This window comes from Lepidochelys olivacea (assembly GCF_965140295.1).
Source record: "Lepidochelys olivacea isolate rLepOli2 genome assembly, chromosome: 2".
NCBI classification, from domain to species: domain Eukaryota; kingdom Metazoa; phylum Chordata; order Testudines; family Cheloniidae; genus Lepidochelys; species Lepidochelys olivacea.
This window is the reverse complement of record NC_140412.1, coordinates 11933223-11953557: the sequence shown is the minus strand read 5'-3', so window position 1 is coordinate 11953557 and position 20335 is coordinate 11933223. Positions and strand designations below refer to the sequence as shown.

The 20335-nt window shown below is 45.2% G+C and overlaps 1 protein-coding gene across 1 annotated transcript in view; it reads right to left on the bottom strand.

The window, feature by feature from the left end:
• Positions 1 to 20335, bottom strand: part of COL22A1 (collagen type XXII alpha 1 chain) — a 333446-nt gene that overhangs the window by 95146 nt on the left and 217965 nt on the right. The window contains exon 23 of the mRNA XM_084619138.1: positions 14283 to 14336. Within this exon, the coding sequence (XP_084475264.1) occupies positions 14283 to 14336 (54 nt within the window). The remainder of the gene's footprint in view (positions 1 to 14282; positions 14337 to 20335) is intronic.

Genomic DNA, 20335 nt, shown 5'->3' with positions numbered 1-20335 from the left:
TTCCAACCCAGAGGTTTTTTTTTTTTCTTTTCTTCCTAAAAGTAAATAGGGGGTGTGTGCTCTACCCATTTGCCTGGAGACAAAAGTGGCAGGGTTTTTTTTAGGATTTTGATTTTTTTTTTTGTTTTACAAGGAGCACAGGTTTGAAAAGAAATTTTTTTCTTCTTTGGGCTGGGTAAGCAGGTTTCCAAGTAGTTGGAGGTTTTTTGCTTTAATTTGGGCCCAGAGCAGAGACAAGGGAATTGTCTTTTTCTGTAGGCTGACAATCACTATCAGAGAATAGGTATTCTATTCCAGCACAGCAAAATTTTACAGCCAAGTTTTGTTTGTTTATTTCTAAACCTCGGGTGTAAAGTTAGTTAAAAACAGAGAGGTTAGAATGGCCAAATCCTCAGCTCGACTACAGCTGGAATTAGCCAAATTTCAGGCTGAGGAAAAACAAAGGGAACATGAAAGACAGATAGAACTCATGCAGCTGAAGAAGGAACAAGAAAGGGAGGCAGAACAACACCAAGAGGCTGCCCACAAGAGGGAAATGGAGGCAAGGAAGCATGTGGAGGAGGAGAGGGAAAAAGAGAGGAAGCATGTGGAGGAGATGGAGAGGATAAAGGCCCAGCAGAATATACCAACAAACCCTAGCAATCCTTCTCCAGGTACCACTTCCCATCCCAGAAAGTTCCCCACCTACAAGGCAGGTGATGATACTGAGGCCTTCTTAGAAAACTTCGAAAGGGCCTGCCTTGGGTACAACATCTCTACTGACCAATACATGGTAGAGCTGAGGCCGCAGCTCAGTGGACCCTTAGCTGAGGTGGCAGCTGAAATGCCTAAAGAACACATGAACAAGTATGAACTGTTTAAATCCAAGGCGAGAGTCAGAATGGGGATAACACCCGAGCAGTCTCGTCGGAGGTTCAGAGCCCTAAGGTGGAAACCAGACATGTCATTTACCCGACATGCCTACCACATTGTAAAACATTGGGATGCCTGGATATCAGGAGCAAGTGTTGAATCTCCAGTAAATTTGCCCTTCCTAATGCAAATGGAACAATTCTTAGAGGGTGTTCCTGAGGAAATAGAAAGATACATCCTAGATGGGAAACCCAAAACTGTAATTGAGGCAGGAGAGATTGGAGCCAGATGGGTGGAGGTGGCAGAGAAGAAGAAAACTGGTCGCAGTTGGAGCGGAGACCAGAAGGGACCGCCCCAGACCACACCCTATTACCGGGGGCCGCCCAAAGCCCCACCTACCTCCCAAAGAACCCTCCAGACCCCTTATCGTCCCACCACCCCGTTCTCCAGCAACCCTCCTCGCCCCAGTGACCCGTCAGCTGGACGATGTTTTAAGTGTAACGAGCTGGGGCATGTAAAGGCCAACTGCCCCAAGAACCCCAACAGATTACAGTTCATTGCACCGGAATCACACCAGAGGTCCACAGGCCCAGATACCTCCCAGATACCCTTGGAGCGGAGGGAAACTGTGAGTGTGGGTGGGAAGAAGGTCACCGCGTGGAGGGACACCGGAGCACAAGTGTCAGCTATCCATGCTTCCTTAGTGGACCCCAATTTAATCAACCCAGAGATCCAAGTGACGATTCAACCCTTCAAGTCCAACTCTTTCAATTTGCCTACAGCCAAGTTGCCTGTCCAGTACAAGGGCTGGTCAGGAATGTGGACTTTTGCAGTCTATGATGATTATCCCATCCCCATGCTGTTGGGAGAAGACTTGGCCAATCATGTGAAGCAGGCCAAGAGGGTGGGAATGGTCACCCGCAACCAGGCTAAACAAGCCGTGAGGCCTAGCTCTGTTCCGGAAACTTCTATCAGGACCCAGTCAGAGGTGATGGACCTGGACCCCAGGCCAATGTCTGCAACAGCAGTAGTGGATCCAGTCCCAGAGACCCAGACGGAACCAGTCCCAAAACCGGAACCAGCCGAACAACCAACACCAGACCCCGTGTCAGCACTGAATCCAGTACTTGCAACCTCAACACCAGAGGGCCCCACCGAACCTGAACTGGCAGCAGCCGATAACCCTACACAAGAGGCTCAGCCGGAGCCTGAATCCCAACATAGTGCACCAGCGGAGAGCGGTTCACAGTCAACAGAAACAGCTCCATCCCCTATATTGCTTCCAGAGGGACCAAGCCTATGTCCCCAATCCAATGAGGAACTGATGTCTCCAGCATCAAGGGAACAGTTCCAGACCGAACAGGAAGCAGATGAAAGCCTCCAGAGAGCGTGGACGGCGGCATGGAGCAACCCACCGCCTCTCAGCTCTTCTAATCGATCCAGGTTTGTTGTAGAAAGAGGACTTTTATACAAGGAAACTCTTTCTGGGGGACACCAGGAAGACTGGCATCCTCAGAGACAGTTGGTAGTTCCAACTAAATACCGGGCCAAGCTCTTGAGCTTAGCCCATGATCACCCTAGTGGCCATGCTGGGGTGAACAGGACCAAAGACCGTTTGGGGGGGTCATTCCACTGGGAGGGAATGGGCCAGGATGTTTCTACCTATGTCCAGTCTTGTGAGGTGTGCCAAAGAGTGGGAAAACCCCAAGACCAGGTCAAAGCTCCTCTCCAGCCACTCCCCATCATTGAAGTTCCATTTCAGCGAGTAGCTGTGGATATTCTGGGTCCTTTTCCGAAAAAGACACCCAGAGGAAAGCAGTACATACTGACTTTCATGGATTTTGCCACCCGATGGCTGGAAGCAGTAGCTCTAAGCAACACCAGGGCTAAAAGTGTGTGCCAGGCACTAGCAGACATTTTTGCCAGGGTAGGTTGGCCCTCCGACATCCTCACAGATGCAGGGACTAATTTCCTGGCAGGAACTATGAAAAACCTTTGGGAAGCTCATGGGGTAAATCACTTGGTTGCCACTCCTTACCATCATCAAACAAATGGCATGGTGGAGAAGTTTAATGGAACTTTGGGGGCCATGATACGTAAATTCGTAAATGAGCACTCCAATGATTGGGACCTAGTATTGCAGCAGTTGCTCTTTGCCTACAGAGCTGTACCACATCCCAGTTTAGGGTTTTCCCCATTTGAACTTGTATATGGCCGTGAGGTTAAGGGGCCATTGCAGTTGGTGAAGCAGCAATGGGAGGGATTTACACCTTCTCCAGGAACTAACATTCTGGACTTTGTAACCAACCTACAAAACACCCTCCGAACCTCTTTAGCCCTTGCTAGAGAAAACTTACAGGATGCTCAAAAAGAGCAAAAAGCCTGGTATGATAAACATGCCAGAGAGCGTTCCTTCAAAGTAGGAGACCAGGTCATGGTCTTAAAGGCGCTCCAGGCCCATAAAATGGAAGCATCGTGGGAAGGGCCATTCGTGGTCCAGGAGCGCCTGGGAGCTGTTAATTATCTCATAGCATTCCCCACCTCCAACCGAAAGCCTAAGGTGTATCATATTAATTCTCTAAAGCCCTTTTATTCCAGAGAATTAAAGGTTTGTCAGTTTACAGCCCAGGGAGGAGACGACGCTGAGTGGCCTGAAGGTGTCTATTACGAAGGGAAATGTGCTGGTGGTGTGGAAGAGGTGAACCTCTCCATGACCCTTGGGCGTATGCAGCGACAGCAGATCCAGGAGCTGTGCACTAGCTACGCGCCAACGTTCTCAGCCACCCCAGGACTGACTGAACAGGCATACCACTCCATTGACACAGGTAATGCTCACCCAATTAGGGTCCACCCTTACTGGGTGTCTCCTCAAGCTAAAACTGCTATAGAACGGGAGATCCAGGATATGTTACAGATGGGTGTAATCCGCCCCTCTGAAAGTGCATGGGCATCTCCAGTGGTTCTAGTTCCCAAACCAGATGGGGAAATACGTTTTTGCGTGGACTACCGTAAGCTAAATGCTGTAACTCGCCCAGACAACTATCCCATGCCACGCACAGATGAACTATTAGAGAAACTGGGACGGGCCCAGTTCATCTCTACCTTGGACTTAACCAAGGGGTACTGGCAGGTACCGCTAGATGAATCTGCCAAGGAAAGGTCAGCCTTCACCACACATCTCGGGCTGTATGAATTTAATGTACTCCCTTTCAGGCTGCAAAATGCACCCGCCACTTTCCAAAGACTTGTAGATGGTCTCCTAGCGGGATTAGGAGAATATGCAGTCGCCTACCTTGACGATGTGGCCATATTTTCGGATTCCTGGGCAGACCACCTGGAACATCTACAAAAAGTCCTTGAGCGCATAAGGGAGGCAGGACTAACTGTTAAGGCTAAGAAGTGTCAAATAGGCCTAAACAGAGTGACTTACCTTGGACACCAGGTGGGTCAAGGAACTATCAGCCCCCTACAGGCCAAAGTGGATGCTATCCAAAAGTGGCCTGTCCCAAAGTCAAAGAAACAGGTTCAATCCTTCTTAGGCTTGGCCGGTTATTACAGACGATTTGTACCGCACTACAGCCAAATCGCTGCCCCACTGACAGACCTAACCAAAAAGGAACAGCCAAATGCTGTTCAGTGGGCCGGAAAGTGTCAGAAGGCCTTTAACAAGCTTAAAGCGACACTCATGTCTGACCCTGTACTAAGGGCCCCAGACTTTGACAAACCGTTCCTAGTAACCACAGATGCATCCGAGCGTGGTGTGGGAGCAGTTTTAATGCAGAAAGGACCTGATCAAGAATTCCACCCTGTAGTGTTTCTCAGCAAAAAACTGTCTGAGAGGGAAAGCAACTGGTCAGTCACTGAAAAAGAATGTTATGCCATTGTCTACGCTCTGGAAAAGCTACGCCCATATGTTTGGGGACGGCGTTTCCACCTGCAAACCGACCATGCTGCACTAAAGTGGCTTCACACCGTCAAAGAAACTAACAAAAAACTCCTTCTGTGGAGTTTAGCTCTCCAAGATTTTGATTTCGACATCCAACACATCTCAGGAGCTTCTAACAAAGTGGCTGATGCACTCTCCCGTGAAAGTTTCCCAGAATCAACTGGTTAAAATCGTCCTTGAGATGTGGAAAATATTGTTAGTCTTTATGTACTTGGTAGTATATTTAGAGATGCATGTGTCTTATTAACTCTGTTTTCCTAGAGCTCCAGGAAGAAATCCCAGCCAGTGTTTCACCCTAGCTGAGATTTGGGGGGCGTGTCATAAATATAAAGGGAAGGGTAAACCCCTTTGAAATCCCTCCTGGCCAGGGGAAAGCTCCTCTCACCTGTAAAGGGTTAAGAAGCTAAAGGTAACCTCGCTGGCACCTGACCAAAATGACCAATGAGGAGACAAGATACTTTCAAAAGCTGGGAGGAGGGAGAGAAACAAAGGGTCTGTGTCTGTCTGTAGTCGTCTTGGCCGGGGACAGAACAGGAATGGAGTCTTAGAACTTTTAGTAAGTAATCTAGCTAGGTATGTGTTAGATTATGATTTCTTTAAATGGCTGAGAAAAGAATTGTGCTGAATAGAATAACTATTTCTGTCTGTGTATCTTTTTTGTAACTTAAGGTTTTGCCTAGAGGGGTTCTCTATGTTTTTGAATCTAATTACCCTGTAAGATATATACCATCCTGATTTTACAGGGGGGATTTCTTTATTTCTATTTACTTCTATTTTTTATTAAAAGTCTTCTTGTAAAACACTGAATGCTTTTTCATTGTTCTCAGATCCAAGGGTTTGGGTTTGTGGTCACCTATGCAAATTGGTGAGGCTTTTTATCCAACATTTCCCAGGAAAGGAGGGGTGCAAGTGTTGGGAGGATTGTTCATTGTTCTTAAGATCCAAGGGTCTGGGTCTGTAGTCACCTAGACAAATTGGTGAGGCTTTTTACCAAACCTTGTCCAGGAAGTGGGGTGCAAGGTTTTGGGAAGTATTTTGGGGGGAAGGACGCGTCCAAACAGCTCTTCCCCAGTAACCAGTATTAGTTTGGTGGTGGTAGCGGCCTGTCCAAGGGGTAATATTTTGTACCTTGGGGAAGTTTTGACCTAAGCTGGTAAAGATAAGCTTAGGAGGTTTTTCATGCAGGTCCCCACATCTGTACCCTAGAGTTCAGAGTGGGGGAGGAACCTTGACAGCCCCTCTGCCATGTACATTGGTCAAACTGGACAGTCTCTATGTAAAAGAATAAATGGACACAAAACAGACGTCAAGAATTATAACGTTCGAAAACCAGTTGGAGAACACTTCAATGTCTTTGGTCACTTGATTACAGACTAGAAGTTGCAATTCTTCAACAAAAAAACTTCAAAAACAGACTCCAATGAGAGACTGCTGAATTGTAATTAATTTGCAAACTGGATACAATTAAATTAGGCTTGAATAGAGATTGGGAGTGGATGGGTCATTACAGAAAGTAAAACTATTTCCCTTGTTTATTCCCCCCCCCCCCACACACACACTGTTCCTCAGATGTTTTTGTCAACTGCTGGAAATGGCCGACCTTGATTATCACTACAAAAGGTTTGTCCCTCCCCCCCCCCCCGCTCTCCTGCTGGTAATCGCTCACCTTAAGTGATCACTCTCATTACAGTGTGTATGGTAACACCAATTGTTTCATGCTCTCTATGTATATAAATCTCCCCACTGTATTTTCCACTGAATGCATCTGATGAAGTGAGCTGTAGCTCACGAAAGCTTATGCTCAAATAAATTGGTTAGTCTCTAAGGTGCCACAAGTACTCCCATTCTTCAATGGGAAAATGTTTTGGTTAAAGAATTTCAACCAGCTCTCTTTCTACGGAAATTAACATAGGGACTCTTCTCCATGCTTAAGAATTTAATTCAGGTGTCTGAAGGCTTTTGAAACCTGACATTCTCCATAATCAGAAGGATGGTTTGCCTTGTGACTTCCCAGTTGGGTACCAGAGATGAGATGATGGGGGATGTGTCCTCCTTTTATGATCTGTCTTGTTTCAAAGGTTGTCAGAGAAAGGGAAATTTATTCTGAATGTTCATGGGTTACTTCTCACAGTCTCATCAACCACAATATGAGGTTCTCCTTCCCCATAGGAAGGTCTGTGAATGCAAACAGAGCACTAGGTTCTTTGGCCTGAGCTCACTGTTCTGTAAAGGATTGGGGAAGAGGTCAATGGGTGCACCATTCAGGTGCATATGAGGATATAATGACTCCTCCAGAGAACTGACATTGGAAATGAAGCTGCACAGATGTAGCTCACATATTGCATGCTGCTGTCCAAAGCCACTTGTACCATTAGAAATGCTTAATCCGTACAACAAAGATGGCAATGCATGTTTATTTAGGCAGCTCATAGACTCTTGTAAATCAAGAGAATACGCCATCATGATCATCTAGTCTGACCTCCTGCACATTGCAGGCTACTGAACCTCATCCACCCACTCCTGTAATAGGTCCATAACTTCTGGCTGAGTTACTGAAGTTCTCAAATCTTGATGTAAGGACTTTCAGTTGCAGAGAATCCACCATTTACTCTAGTCCAAACCAGCTAGTACCCGTGCCCCACACTGCAGAGGAAGGCAAAAAAATCCAGTGTCTCTGCCAATCTGACCTAAGTGAAAATTCCTTCCCAACCTTAAATAGGGTGCATCATTTAGACCCTGAGCATGTGGGTGAGACCCACCAGCAGGGGTGAAAGTAACTTAAAGGATTTACAGGTATGCTGGAGTCCTGAGGGGGCGTGGCCTCAACCAGAAGAGGCGTGGCCTCAATCGGAAGAGGGTGTGCCCTTAAATCAAGATTTAAAGGCCCCAGGGTGCTGGCTGTGGCTGGGAGCCCCAGGGTCTTCAAATCACCCCAGAGCTAGCAGCTGCAGAGGCGGCTGAGAGCCCTAGGGCTCGGGGCGAATTAAAGGGCCCAGGACTCCGGCTGCTGTGGAGCTCCGGACCCTTTAAATCACCGCGGGAGCCATGCCGCTGCTACCCCGGGGCTTGAGCAGCGGGGCTTGGGTGGCGCTTTAAAGGGCACTGGGCTCCCCGCAGCGGCCGGAACCCTGGGCCCGTTAAATCACTGCCGGAGCCCTACCGCCGCTCTCCGGCGGTGATTTAAAGGGCCTGGGGCTCCCCAGAGTGGCAGGTGCACTGGGCCCTTTAAATCCCCCCTTGAGCTGGGCTCCGGCAGGGATTTAAAGGGCCAGGGGCTTCGACCGCTGTGGGGAGCCCTGGGCTCTTTAAAGCACCACACGAACCCTGCTGCTTGAGCTCTGGTGGTGCTTTAAAGGGCCCGGGGCTCCCCACAGCAGCCGGAGCCCCGGGCCCTTTAAATCACCGCCGGGGAAGCCGGACAGGTCTGGTACGCCGTACCGGACCATACTGGCTTACTTTCACCTCTGCCCACCAGCCAGACACTGGGAAAGAATTCTCTGTAGTAACTCAGAGCCCTCCCCTTCTAGTGTCCCATCTCTGGCCGTTGCTGATATTTGTCATTGTAGGCACTCTCTTCATACCAGCCCATCCATAAACTCATCAAGCTCAGTCTTTAAAAAAATTAGGGTTTTTTTGCCCCACTGGGCTACTCCTCTGATGGTTAGAAACTATCTAATTTCTAGCCTAAACATACTGGTGGCAAGTTTATATCCATTTGTTCTTGTGCCACCATTGGCTCTTAACTTAAATAACTCCTCTCCCTCCCTGGCGTTTATTCCTCTGATGTACTTATAGAGGGCAATCATATCTACCATCAGCCTTCATTTGTTTAAGCAAACAAGCCAAGCTCTGTTAGGTTCTCCATTCCTTTGATCCATATAACACTTAATCCATATAACAAAGATTGCAGTGCATGTTTTTTAGGCAGCTCATCAGTTTATGAGTGAGACAAGCATTGAGGCCAGGCAGAATTATTTGGCTGCTGATATAATGCTAATAAAATACATAGCACTAATGCGAATAGGCCTTTTTCAGCTCCAACTTCTATATTTGTCCTTACTCATCTGCAGGGCCATTCACAGCCATTTAACCTCTGAAATTTCATCTCTTGTTATATCTGCACTAGTTCCATCTGGCAGCCTCATCTCAGGGCTTGACTTCACATATAGCACCTCAGCTGCAGAACCTACCGAAGGTGCTACCTATCCCGATGGGAGAGCTTCTCCTGTCACTGTAGTTAATCCACCTTCCTGAGAGGTGGTAGTTATGTTGAGGGGGAAAAGCTCTCCCACCAACACAGTGAAATCTTCATGCAGGGTTAGGTCGGTAAGTCTACACAAGTCTACTCTACAGCTCTATATTAATATAACTGCGTCGTTCAGGGGTGCGGATTTCATAGGTGCTGGAACTAGAGGTGCTGGGGGTACTGCCGCACCCCTTGGCTTGAAGTGGTTTCCATCAGATACAGGGTTTACAGTTTGGTTCAATGGCTCTCAGCACCCCCACTATCAAAATTGTTCCAGGGCCCCGGTGGATTTTTCACCCCCCTGAGCAACATAGTTATATCAATATAGATCTGTAGTGTAGACTTGGCTTCAGTCTCCCATTCTCTCCTCTGTCTGGCCTTCACTATTGTTGTACCAAGATCCCCAATCCTTTTCACAATGCACCTCAAAACTCCCCTTTTCTACTATGCTTGCTACAACCAGCTGACATATGAACAGCCGCCCCTTTGGGGTCCTTCCACCTGTTCTTCACCTCTCTTCTAGCCTGCTGCTCACACCTCCTTACACTAACATTTGCAGTGCTGGACTTTTGATGAATGCTGCATTACAATACTAAATTGTATTCTCCGCTCAAATCCTGTTTTGTAAACCAAGAGAATAGTAAAAGGATATAGAAAATGACTGTTGGCAACACTGAAAATCAAGGCCCTAAGGGCCAGTAGTCGTGTACATTTAACTTGCATGGCTTTTTAATCATTTTAAGTGCTTGCTGCATCATTCATAATGGACCAGGTCTCTAGTTATTAAGCCAAGTGGCATGATAACTGGAGCACCAACGTTTCTGAACAAAAATTACTGATAACCTCCGGAGGCCATAAGAATGCAGAGGCTTTGTACATTGCAGTTTCTCACTGAGACAATCTTCTTTTCAGAAAAAGACTGTGTTTGCTTAATTTTGTATCTTAGCATAAGGCACAGCCTGGGATTTCTTATGTTTATTGATGAACAAGCTTAATTTCTTCTTTTTGTTGTTTTTAATGGTTTTTATTCAGTCAGTGCAACAAATGAAAACAACATAAAACATTCATCAGGGTTTTTTGGCTTCAATGCTATTAGTAAACTAACAGGCTCCAGATTTATTTTTTCTCCCTTTCCCTGTTTCAGTTCTTATCAAAGATGGTCCTACGCCAATCCCCCCACTTCAAGCACCTTTGGGAGAGTTTGGATTCAGATGTGAGCTTTGCAGTTCAGGCACATCTCTGAATTTTACACAACCCCTTACTAAAGTCTTACCTGGTAAACAGGACTTTAAGAACTCAGCACATTCCAGAGTTTATACTCAAGGTCTCTTTAAAAAGGCAAACAGAAATCAGGAGTGCTCTGGACCTAAGTGGGAGTCTACACTAGATTACAGATTCCAACAACTGTCAGTACCCAGTTCTGTACCCAGATTCCGAACCCAGATCTGTACCCAGATTCCAGCAACTGTCAGTAATGCAGCTGATTGCACTGGTGTTAAGCTACTAGTGTAGATGGGTTCAGGTGTTTTTATCACGGTGCCAAACAAATCTACTCAGAGCAGGGAGAAAAACTGCCTCGGTTTATCTACATTAGCTCTTCTCCTACTGGTAGTCTGTGCTAGTCTACACAAGCTCTTATACCATTGCTAGTGCTTGCTGAAATACAAATATTAATTTTGCTTAAATAGATAAGACAGATGTATCAGACATGCACACAATAGCAGCTCATACACAACCGGTCTGGCTGAAAAAAATTCCACATTCTCAAAATTAACAAGCTTTTTGGTTGAAATGTTGATGGAAAAAGAGGGGCATTGTTGTCACAAAAGCGCTATCCTATTTTTCGACCAGCTCTTCACACAAGCTGAGAAGTGCCATGTATTTTGTGGAGGGAAGGATGTTATCACAGGCACTGGTGTCTTCCCATAGTCTTTTCTCAATGTGTCACAGGATCTTTCCCTTCCGCCTGGACAGCCATCAGAGACGGGCAGGGAGGACAAGAACTGCTGCGAGGTATTCTGCTGCCCCAAGTGAATTTAACTTACATTCAGTACACCCCGTCTCCTCCTAGACACAAATCATTCTCATTCAGTGCCCCTAGATAAAGACACACACTCCAGTTCAACCCACTCATGTCCTGCAGCACGTGTGAAAATGTGCTGTTATCCCATTATTGTGTCTGTCCTGTACTCTACCCCAAGTCCAACGGGGTCTATACTACTATATTGAAGCTCTGGCAACCGATGCACTGGGGGTCGATTTAGCGGGTCTAGTGAAGACCCGCCAAATCAACCGCAGATCGCCCTCTGGTCAACCCCGGTACTCCACCCCAAATGAGAAGAGTAAAGTAAGTCGATGGGGGAGTGTCTTCCATCGACTCAGTGTGGTGTAGACACCACAGTAAGTTGACCTAAGCTACGTCGACTCCAGTTACATAATTCACATAGCTGGAGTAGCGTAACTTAGGTCGACTTACTGCGGTAGTGTAGACATAGTCGAATTTTGTGTAGAATTTAGAGCAGAAGGCAGAACCTGAGACTGTTCTTTAAGGACCTCGTCTGAGACATTCTCTTTTCCTCTTGAATATTCCCTGAATCCATGCACTGGTTTACTTAAAAGACAATAAAGTAGCAATGCTAAAAAAAATTCCCATAAAAACCTGATATTAAAAAGTGCTATAAGGTGGAAGGTGCTTTTATTATGACCAGATTTGAAGCTCTTTTTATCCAATGTATCTGACAGTCTGCAGTCACATGCACAGCTCAGGGTGCTGTTACAAGAACATGCATAATTTCCTTTATTCTTAAAGTTAATATACCTGGAGGAACAGCAAATGGTCAGTCAATTTAAAAATCCCTTGATGGCACTGGAGTTTTCTCTCTTTCTGATTAGCATAAAATTTGCAAGCTTTGTTTTGCTAGTGCCAAGGGAAAAGCTGCTTAATGCTAAATCAGCAACCTTTTTCATCATTAACATTGAAATAGCGTCACGAAAGTATATAAAAAACACTGCAGAGCTTCAGTTAAAGTAGAATTATGTTCATTGTGTAATCATTAATTATTGATTAATTCAGAGGCAGATATCTGGAACTGTATTTTTTTAAAAAAAATTGCGTTGTTCATAATGTCCATAACACTCAACAGGAAGTTTTAATGTCATCCAGGGTTGCAAAGAAACCTTTAAAATGTGTTTGAAAATACATTAATACATTCGCATTCCAGGCAGCTGCTGAACAACTGGTTAACCAGATGCTGCAGAATGAAATGAATCCCGAAAAGCACAGACATTGCAAAAAGCAGAACCTAAATGGCAGAGTTCTAAATTGGATGTAATGGGCTTCACCTGAACCAATTTAGCAAACCATCGGATTTTGTCTGTGATGGCTTTCACAGTCATCTTAACACCTTAATACAGAACATTCGCTATAGAATCCATTTCTTGCTGATGTCTCCTAGTAACAAGAGCAGTACTTGCCAGGGGAAATAAAATAAGTATCAGCAAAGCAAAAACAACCAACAGCTAACCGTGTCTTATTCACCGTATATATCACCCATCACTGTAGAATCTAGACCCTTCTGTGTTTGAAAGTTTAACTGATTGTAGAGCTAAAATCCCCAATCTTAAGACTGATAATGAATTATTAAAAAGGGGGTGAATGTATTGTTATATTCTCTCCTGGGTACTTAACTGGGGTGTGTGGTCACAAATGGATCGAGAGGGTTTGTGACCATCCTCCCTTTCCTCACGGCAAGAAGAGAATGGATGTTGTAACAGGGCAGCCACCTCCTGAGAGCTTCCTCATGGCCAGCAGGAGCTCTGCAGTACCCTGGCTCAGATTCCCTCCTCTTCAGGACTCTTTAATAAACTCCACACAGGCTTTCTTGCTGCTAATACCCCTGCCAGGGCCCATTTAATAACAGAAATAATTCAAAACAATCCTTGAAGTCCCCAAATGAAATCCATCACTAAAGCTCATACACAGCTCAGGTGACTTTAGCTAGTCCTGGACCTCTTCTGTCCCAGTCTGCTCTGTATTGAGCACTCAGCACCTAGGCTGGTTTCCCTGGAGTACTGTTCTCCTATAGAGCCTGGTTCAGGGCCTCCCAAAGGAGGTGGCCCCTGCGGTTCCTCCCCCAGACTGATCTCTCTCAGCACTTACATAAGGCCTAGGTGTCCTTTAACATGTCCGCTGACTCCTTTAGTCCCATCTCCCCAAGGCGGGAAGCAGGTAATTAATTAGGGCATAGGTGGAGTTGGCCCCATCGCCCTTTAAAGGAGCCACTCATGCTGTGACAAGTTCCCAAAGCATTTTTCTGTTGCTAGATGGGGTCACTGTATGTAAACAGTTGCGAATCACTGCCCCCTTAGATCATCTAGCATTGCTTACAAAAGCAGCTGGAAAGGAAATGAGAGTTGGAGGCACCAAGCATCAATGTTGTTCCCGTGGAGGGCATATGACACCCCATCCTAGAGTCAACGGGGCCAAATTCTGCCTTAATGTACTGCTCATGCAACCCCACTGACCCCTGCAGTGGTCAGAATCTGGCCCAGTATCCTTAGACCAGTGGTCTATGAGAGTACAGACCCAAGAGTGGGACTCTCCCTTGCTCTGGAGAACACTGAACTGCAAACATATCCTGTTAAAGGAAGTTCTGTCTCTCTCTTCTTTATCCATCCTCCTCCCCTTCCTCCTCTCAAGGAAAAGTGAACCCCAAAGACCTCCTGGGGATGTGCCACCTGACCAATAACAAAGCAAGGTTAAACAGCCCCTTCCCATGCTGCATTGACAGGGTGTCTTTCTGCAATGATCAATTTGCACAGTCAGTAATTAGCTGAGATGCTGCCCTAAGTACTGTAAACCGAGAGGCTCCCACCCTGGGAAGAGTGATGTAAAAGTGATGTCCAGAGAATGCCCTGGTAGATACACAGTTCAGGTACCTCGTGAGAGAGTGTTAAGGATAATTAAAGTGAATGCGAGACACTGGGCCTGGCTCTCCTCACTCAGACTGGTGTAAATCAGGAATAACTCCATTCATGCTCCTGGAGTTACACCACTGTAAAACTGGTGTAAAGAAAAGGAGAATCAGTGCCACTCATTGCATGCAGCACAGCTGTCTGACTGAGGGCTTCTTAGAACAAATGTTAGTCATACAGTTGTGTCCCTTTTTACCAAAACTCTATCACGTCTGGTTTTATTGCCATTGTGTTTCTAAGGAAGAAAGCATAACCGTCACTCACCCGAGGTCCAGGCAAGCCATCGAGTCCTGGGAGCCCAGCTTCACCCTTCTTGCCCTGTGCAGTCAAGAGAAAATCAGACATTACAAACCAGCAGCAGAGACGGCTTCTGACTTAGTCCAGAATCTCTCTTTCAAACACACATGGACCAGCAAAGAAGTGTGAACAGTTAGAATTCGCAGGCCAGATTCTGCCCAGAGTTTGTGCACACAGCTCCCAATGATTCCCCTGAGTCTGTAAAGTTCTAAACTATGCTAAAATTGCACTGCCAAATTGAGATCTGCTCTGGAAAACAGGGCAAAGCCACAACAGAGCTGGAGTACTAGGACACCGGTGCTATGGTAGAGGTCTGTCTGTAAGCAGATTAAATTCCCTTGAATTAAAACTCAGCCCCATAATGCGAAGACAGGAAAGCCTGGTTTATGGTCATGTTCAACCAGTTCATCTGCACAGTAGTGGAAAAGGTTAATGATTGTTGGCTAGGCACCCACCTCCCCATACCTACCTCCCCATACCCCCTAGTGCACATAAGAGGAGGGCAATCTTATGTACTAAGCATCATGGCCTTTTCTCCACCTCAGAGCCAGCTACTAAGTTTGGGAATTTGATCAGTTCCTTCTACAGGGATGAAGAAACTGACGGGGGAGCAATGGCTGTAGCCAAGACTGTTATGGAAAAGCCAATTAGATACTAAAACCAGTCCTGATTATAATCAGCCTTGGGAGATGGGCTCACTTCTGGGGCCTCTACCCCACCCTGTTTCTACCATAGGTTTTTTTTCCAATTACTGAAGAGTTCATACATTCAGCAAAAAACCAAACAAACAAAAAGCCAAACACTTTATCTATGAATGCAAGTGCTTAATATCAAAGATTCCGATTAGAAAAACAATAGCACTCCAGTGACCCCACAGTTAAATAGAAAGTTGACCTGTGAAAGGCTAAGATCTGTTTAAACAAACACATTGTATTGATACAGTTGGTTCTGAGCCAAAATTTCCCCTCTTCCCACTGTTTTGCATGGAGTTGTGTGCGAGCTGTCTGCTCTCTCATCTTAGAGGTGCAGGAAACAATGAAGGGAAAAAACGCAGACAAGAAATGGAAGATGGGATGGATCAGCAATGAAAGCTACCTCTTGGAAGTCAGAAAGTGTAGGGGAAAAGTGAGAACTGCAAAAAACCAAGCAGAGTTGGGCCTTGCAAAGGAAATTAAAACTAATAGTAAAAGGTTCTATAGCCTTATAAATAAAAAGAAAACAAGGAAAGATGTGGGACTGCTAAACTCTGATGATAATCTAGGCATGACCCAATACCTAAACAAATACTTTGTTTCAGTTTTTAATAAGGGCAATGAAGACCTTAGAGGCAGTGGCATGGTAGCTGATGGAAATGAGAATATGGAATTAGAAATTACCACACCCAAGATGGAAGTCAAACTCAAACAGCTCAATGGAACCAAATCAGGGGGCACAGATAATCTCTATCCAAGAATGTTAAAGGAACTGACACATGAAATTGCAAGCCCAATAGCAAGAATTTCGAATGAATCCATAAACTCAGGGGTTGTACCCTATGACTGGAGAATTGCCAATAGAGTACCTATTTCTAAGAAAGGGAAAAGAAGTGATGCAGGAAACTAAAGGCCCATTAGTTTGTCCTCAACTGTATGTAAGGTCTTGGAACAAATTGTGAAAGAGAAAGTAAATAAGGACATAGAGGTCAGTGGTAATTGGGATAAAATACAACATGATTTTACAAAAGGTAGATCATGCCAGACCAACCTGATCCTTCTTTGAGAAGAAACTGATTTTTTAGACAAAGGGAATGCAGTAGATCTAATCTACCTGGATTTCAGTAAGGCATTTGATACAGTCCCAAGTGGGAAAATATTAGTTACATTGGAGAAGATGGGGATTAATATGAGAGTTGAAAAGCAGATAAGGAACTAGTTAAAAGGGAGACTACAATGGGTCATACTGAAAGGTGTCCCTCCAGCCTTACAGTTCATTTCTAGTGGAGTTCCTCAGGGATCGGTGTTAGGACCAGTCTTACCTAATATTTTCATTAATGATCTTGGCACAACAAGTGGGAGTGTGCTAATAAAATTTGCAGATAGTACAAAGTTGGGTGGTATTGCCAATACCGACAAGGACCAGAATATCATACTAAGAGGATCTGGATAACTTTGAAAACTGGAGTAATAACAATGGGATGAAATTTAATAGTGCCAAGTGCAATATCAGGCACACAGAGACTAATAACAAGAACTTTTGCTATAAACTGGGGACTTAATCAGTTAGAAGCAACAGAGGAAGAGAAAGACCTGGGTGTATTGGTTGATCATAGGATGACTATGAGCCACCAATGCAATGAGATTGTGAAAAAGGCTAATTCAATCCTAGGATGCATCAAGTGAGGTATTTGCAGTAGAGAAAAGGAAGCGTTATTACCATTACACAAGGCACTGGTGAGACCTCATCTGGAATACTGTGTGCAATTCTAGTGTCCCATGTTTAACAAAGATGAATTCAAACTGGAACAGGTGCAGAGAAGGGATATTAGGATGATCTGAGGAATGGAGAACCTATCTTATGAGAGGAGACTCAAGAAGCTTGGTTTGTTTAGCCTAAACAAACGAATGCTGAGGGGTGATCTGATTGCTTTCTATCAATACATCAGAGGGATAAATAGCAGGGAGGGAGAGGAGTTATTTAAGTTAAGCGCCAATGTGGACAGAAGAACAAAAGGCTATAAACTGGCCATCAACAAGTTTAGGCTTGTAATTAGACAAAGATTTCTCACCATCAGAGAAGTGAAGTTCTGGAACAGCCTTCCAAGGGGAGCAGTGGGGGCAAAAAACCTAACTGGCTTCAAGACTGATCTTGATAAGTTTATGGAGGGGATGATATGAGACTGCCTATAATGGCATGTAGCCAATCTGTGACTGATAAGGGCAAATATCCCCAATGGTGGGTAATGGGACACTAGATGGGGAAGGCTCTGAGTTACTACAGAGAACTCTTTCTGAGGTGTCTGGCTATTGGATCCTGAGCATTTTGGCAAGATCCAATTGACCGCCATATTTGGAGTTGGGAAGGAATTTTCCTTCAGGGCAGAGTGGCAGAGACCCTGGAGGTCTTTCACCTTCCTCTGCAGCATGAGATATGGGTCACTTGCAGGTTTAAACTAGTGTAAATGGTGGATTCTCCGTAACTTTGTTTTTAAATCATGATTAGAGGAATCCAGTGATTTGACTGCTGGGAAAACTCTGTGCTACTGTGCCTGCCCAGAATTCATGTCCCCCGCAGGTTTTTTTTTCCCCTGCAGAAAACAGATTCTGCCACAGAGCTGCTGCAATTATATCTTTCCCCCGCCAAGGGCTGCTGTAGTGCCAGAAGAGAGGGCAGCCGGCTCTGTGCTGGAGCAGCCAGTCACAGAGAGAGAGGGGGCAGTGGCTGCCTTCCTAACCAGTGCCCTGTCTGTGGGGCCAGGTGAAGAGATACAGGATGTGGGGGAGTCAGGCAGAGCAGGGCACATGGGGCTGCTGGCGGGGTCACAGACTGGGATTTAGAAGGGCTAGTGGGGGCGACAGACTGAGGCAGGGGCACAGGAGATAGAGGGATGACAGCATTGAGCTGAGGGCTGAATGGGAGTGGGGGTTGCAGGGCCACATGGGGGCAGTGAGGAGGAGTGGCTGACTGGGAGTGCAGGGACACATCGGGGTAGGAGGGTTGGCTGAGTGGGAGTTCAGGGACACATGTGGATGCAGGGACACATTGGGACAGGGGCAGATATGCCTGACTGAATGGAAGAGGCTAGGGGTCAGTCAGAGTCTGCATGGGGAAGGCTCCCCAACTACCTAACAATCTTCTCCCACCCCAAAAAAACCCTTGTTCCATACTTCTCCCACCCACACCCAACAATTTTCCAGGTTCACTCCCAGGCTCCCTTTTCAGCAATTACTTCTCTCTCCCTCAGCTCCTCCCTTACCCCTGACTCCCCTATGCCTTTGCACTGCTTCTGAGGGGTGTGGGAATATGGTTCTGTATTGTAGTTTAAATGAATTATTACTCAAAGTTCTGTATTAATTTGCCTATAAGAAATCTATTTGTCAAAAAAACATTTCCTGAATTTTGTTGCTGTTGTTGTCTGTATTGTTACAAACATACTTGCTGACAGGTATTTTGAAAAAAATTAGCAAAATAATTGAAACTGGCATGATTATATTGTGTTATTTTGATAAATAAAATATGCAGAATTTTAAATTTTTTTGTGCAGAATTTTTAATATTTTGGCACAGAATTCCCCAAGGAGTAAGGAACTCAGCCAGAGGTTAGGGGTCTATTACAAGAGTGAGTGGGCAAGGTTCCATGGCCTGCAATGTGCAGGACATCAGACCAGATGATCATAATTGTTGCCTTCTGGTCTTAAAGACTAAGAGTCTATGTGTATACCTACCCAATCTGGGAATTACTCCACCCAGCTGCAATGCAGATCTCACCTATAGGTGAAACTCACCACTGTGCTTTGGTCCAGCACAAACCCAGTGCACCACTTAAGTCTCACTTAAACCTTCAGATAAGGCTTTATTGGTGCGTAGACCTTGTACTGGTCTTCTGCAGAGAGGTGGATTTCAGAGCTTTAAAGGCTGCTGAGCATGCCCACTCATATGCAGGCAAAATGACTCAGGAAGCCTCCATTGAAGTGCTACAGCTCCACTCCTCCCCAAGCCTGGCTCAGGGGGTGGGTGGGTGGGGAATAAGTAGATGCTTGCCTGGCAATTATAAATATATAGGAATATATATAGGAATATATAAATATATGTTCTATATCCATACGGCTGATAGGGTAGGCTAATTTGTGGCTGTTACCAGTGGTGCGAAAGGAGCCTGTCCTTCCCTCATGTACTTTGTGCCTTTCAAAATGAGACCTCCCTTAAAGCAACATATAATTATAGAGGCAGAAAGGCAGGGAGACTGGTTTCCCTCATTGTGGGGGAAAGATTTGGCCATTCACAGTTTAGTCAAAAATCAAACAACAACAGAGCTGCTCTGCAATGTAACAGCCCGGCTGGAAGGCAATGAAGACACTCACCAGGAGAAATTATACCTGTGAGAGGAAAGCTCAATGAAATGTCACATCGCCTATTAATACAACAGACATAACCACCAATTATGCTCTGTTCATAGCAAGACTCAGCTAAGTGTATATCAGTGTGTGTCCTTTGACTACGTAAGAGGGTATGTTATTTTCCTTGATCAGCAACTTGAATAATAGCACAGTTAAAAATATGTGTTTTATTGAGAATGAATATATTTACCTTGCTGGCAATTACAGTTTTACTCTTGATTTAATCTAGATGATCAATCATATTATTGCTCTTTTTGTTCATTCGCCTCATTTCTATTCCTGTCCTGTTTGTTTCACTTACCTTTTCAAGGAGAGATACTGTCATTTGCATGGTCCAAGCACCCACAAAAAGCACAAGGTAGTCAAGTAAGCAATTACGCTCAGGAAAGGGGATTAGGGAAGCATGGGGAAATGTTGGGCTATGGATTGGTAGGGGGAGAATTCTAACAGATATTGTAGCATAAGGCTATTTTCCAACTCACTGTACAACAAAGCTTAAGCCTTAGGACACCTGGCTAATTCCAAATAGCCAGGTTCAGTTTTAGAGTAGCCATTGTCTTAAACCAGAGATGGGTTTGGCTCCGGGGTACATGTAGCACTCATAAATTAAGATATATACAGTAGCAGAAATGTAGACTGTTATTTGGGCAAAGAACTGGATGGAATGCCTTTGCTATATTTTCCTATGGCCTGTACTTTTACCGTTTGGAATGGGATACAGCTCAGGGGAGCAAGGTGAAGTCAAAGTAGAGACTGGTGCTCCTAGAAGACTCTCCAGCAGTGGGGCTTTTGTTTGATTCTGACAAAAGTTTTAATAAAATGCTCCAATTTAAAACAGTGCTCTGATCTGAGTGTAACATACAATACAGTGGGGATCAGCCAGTTTGTGGAGCTACTGACGGGGATTCTGGGACAGAGATGAATGAAG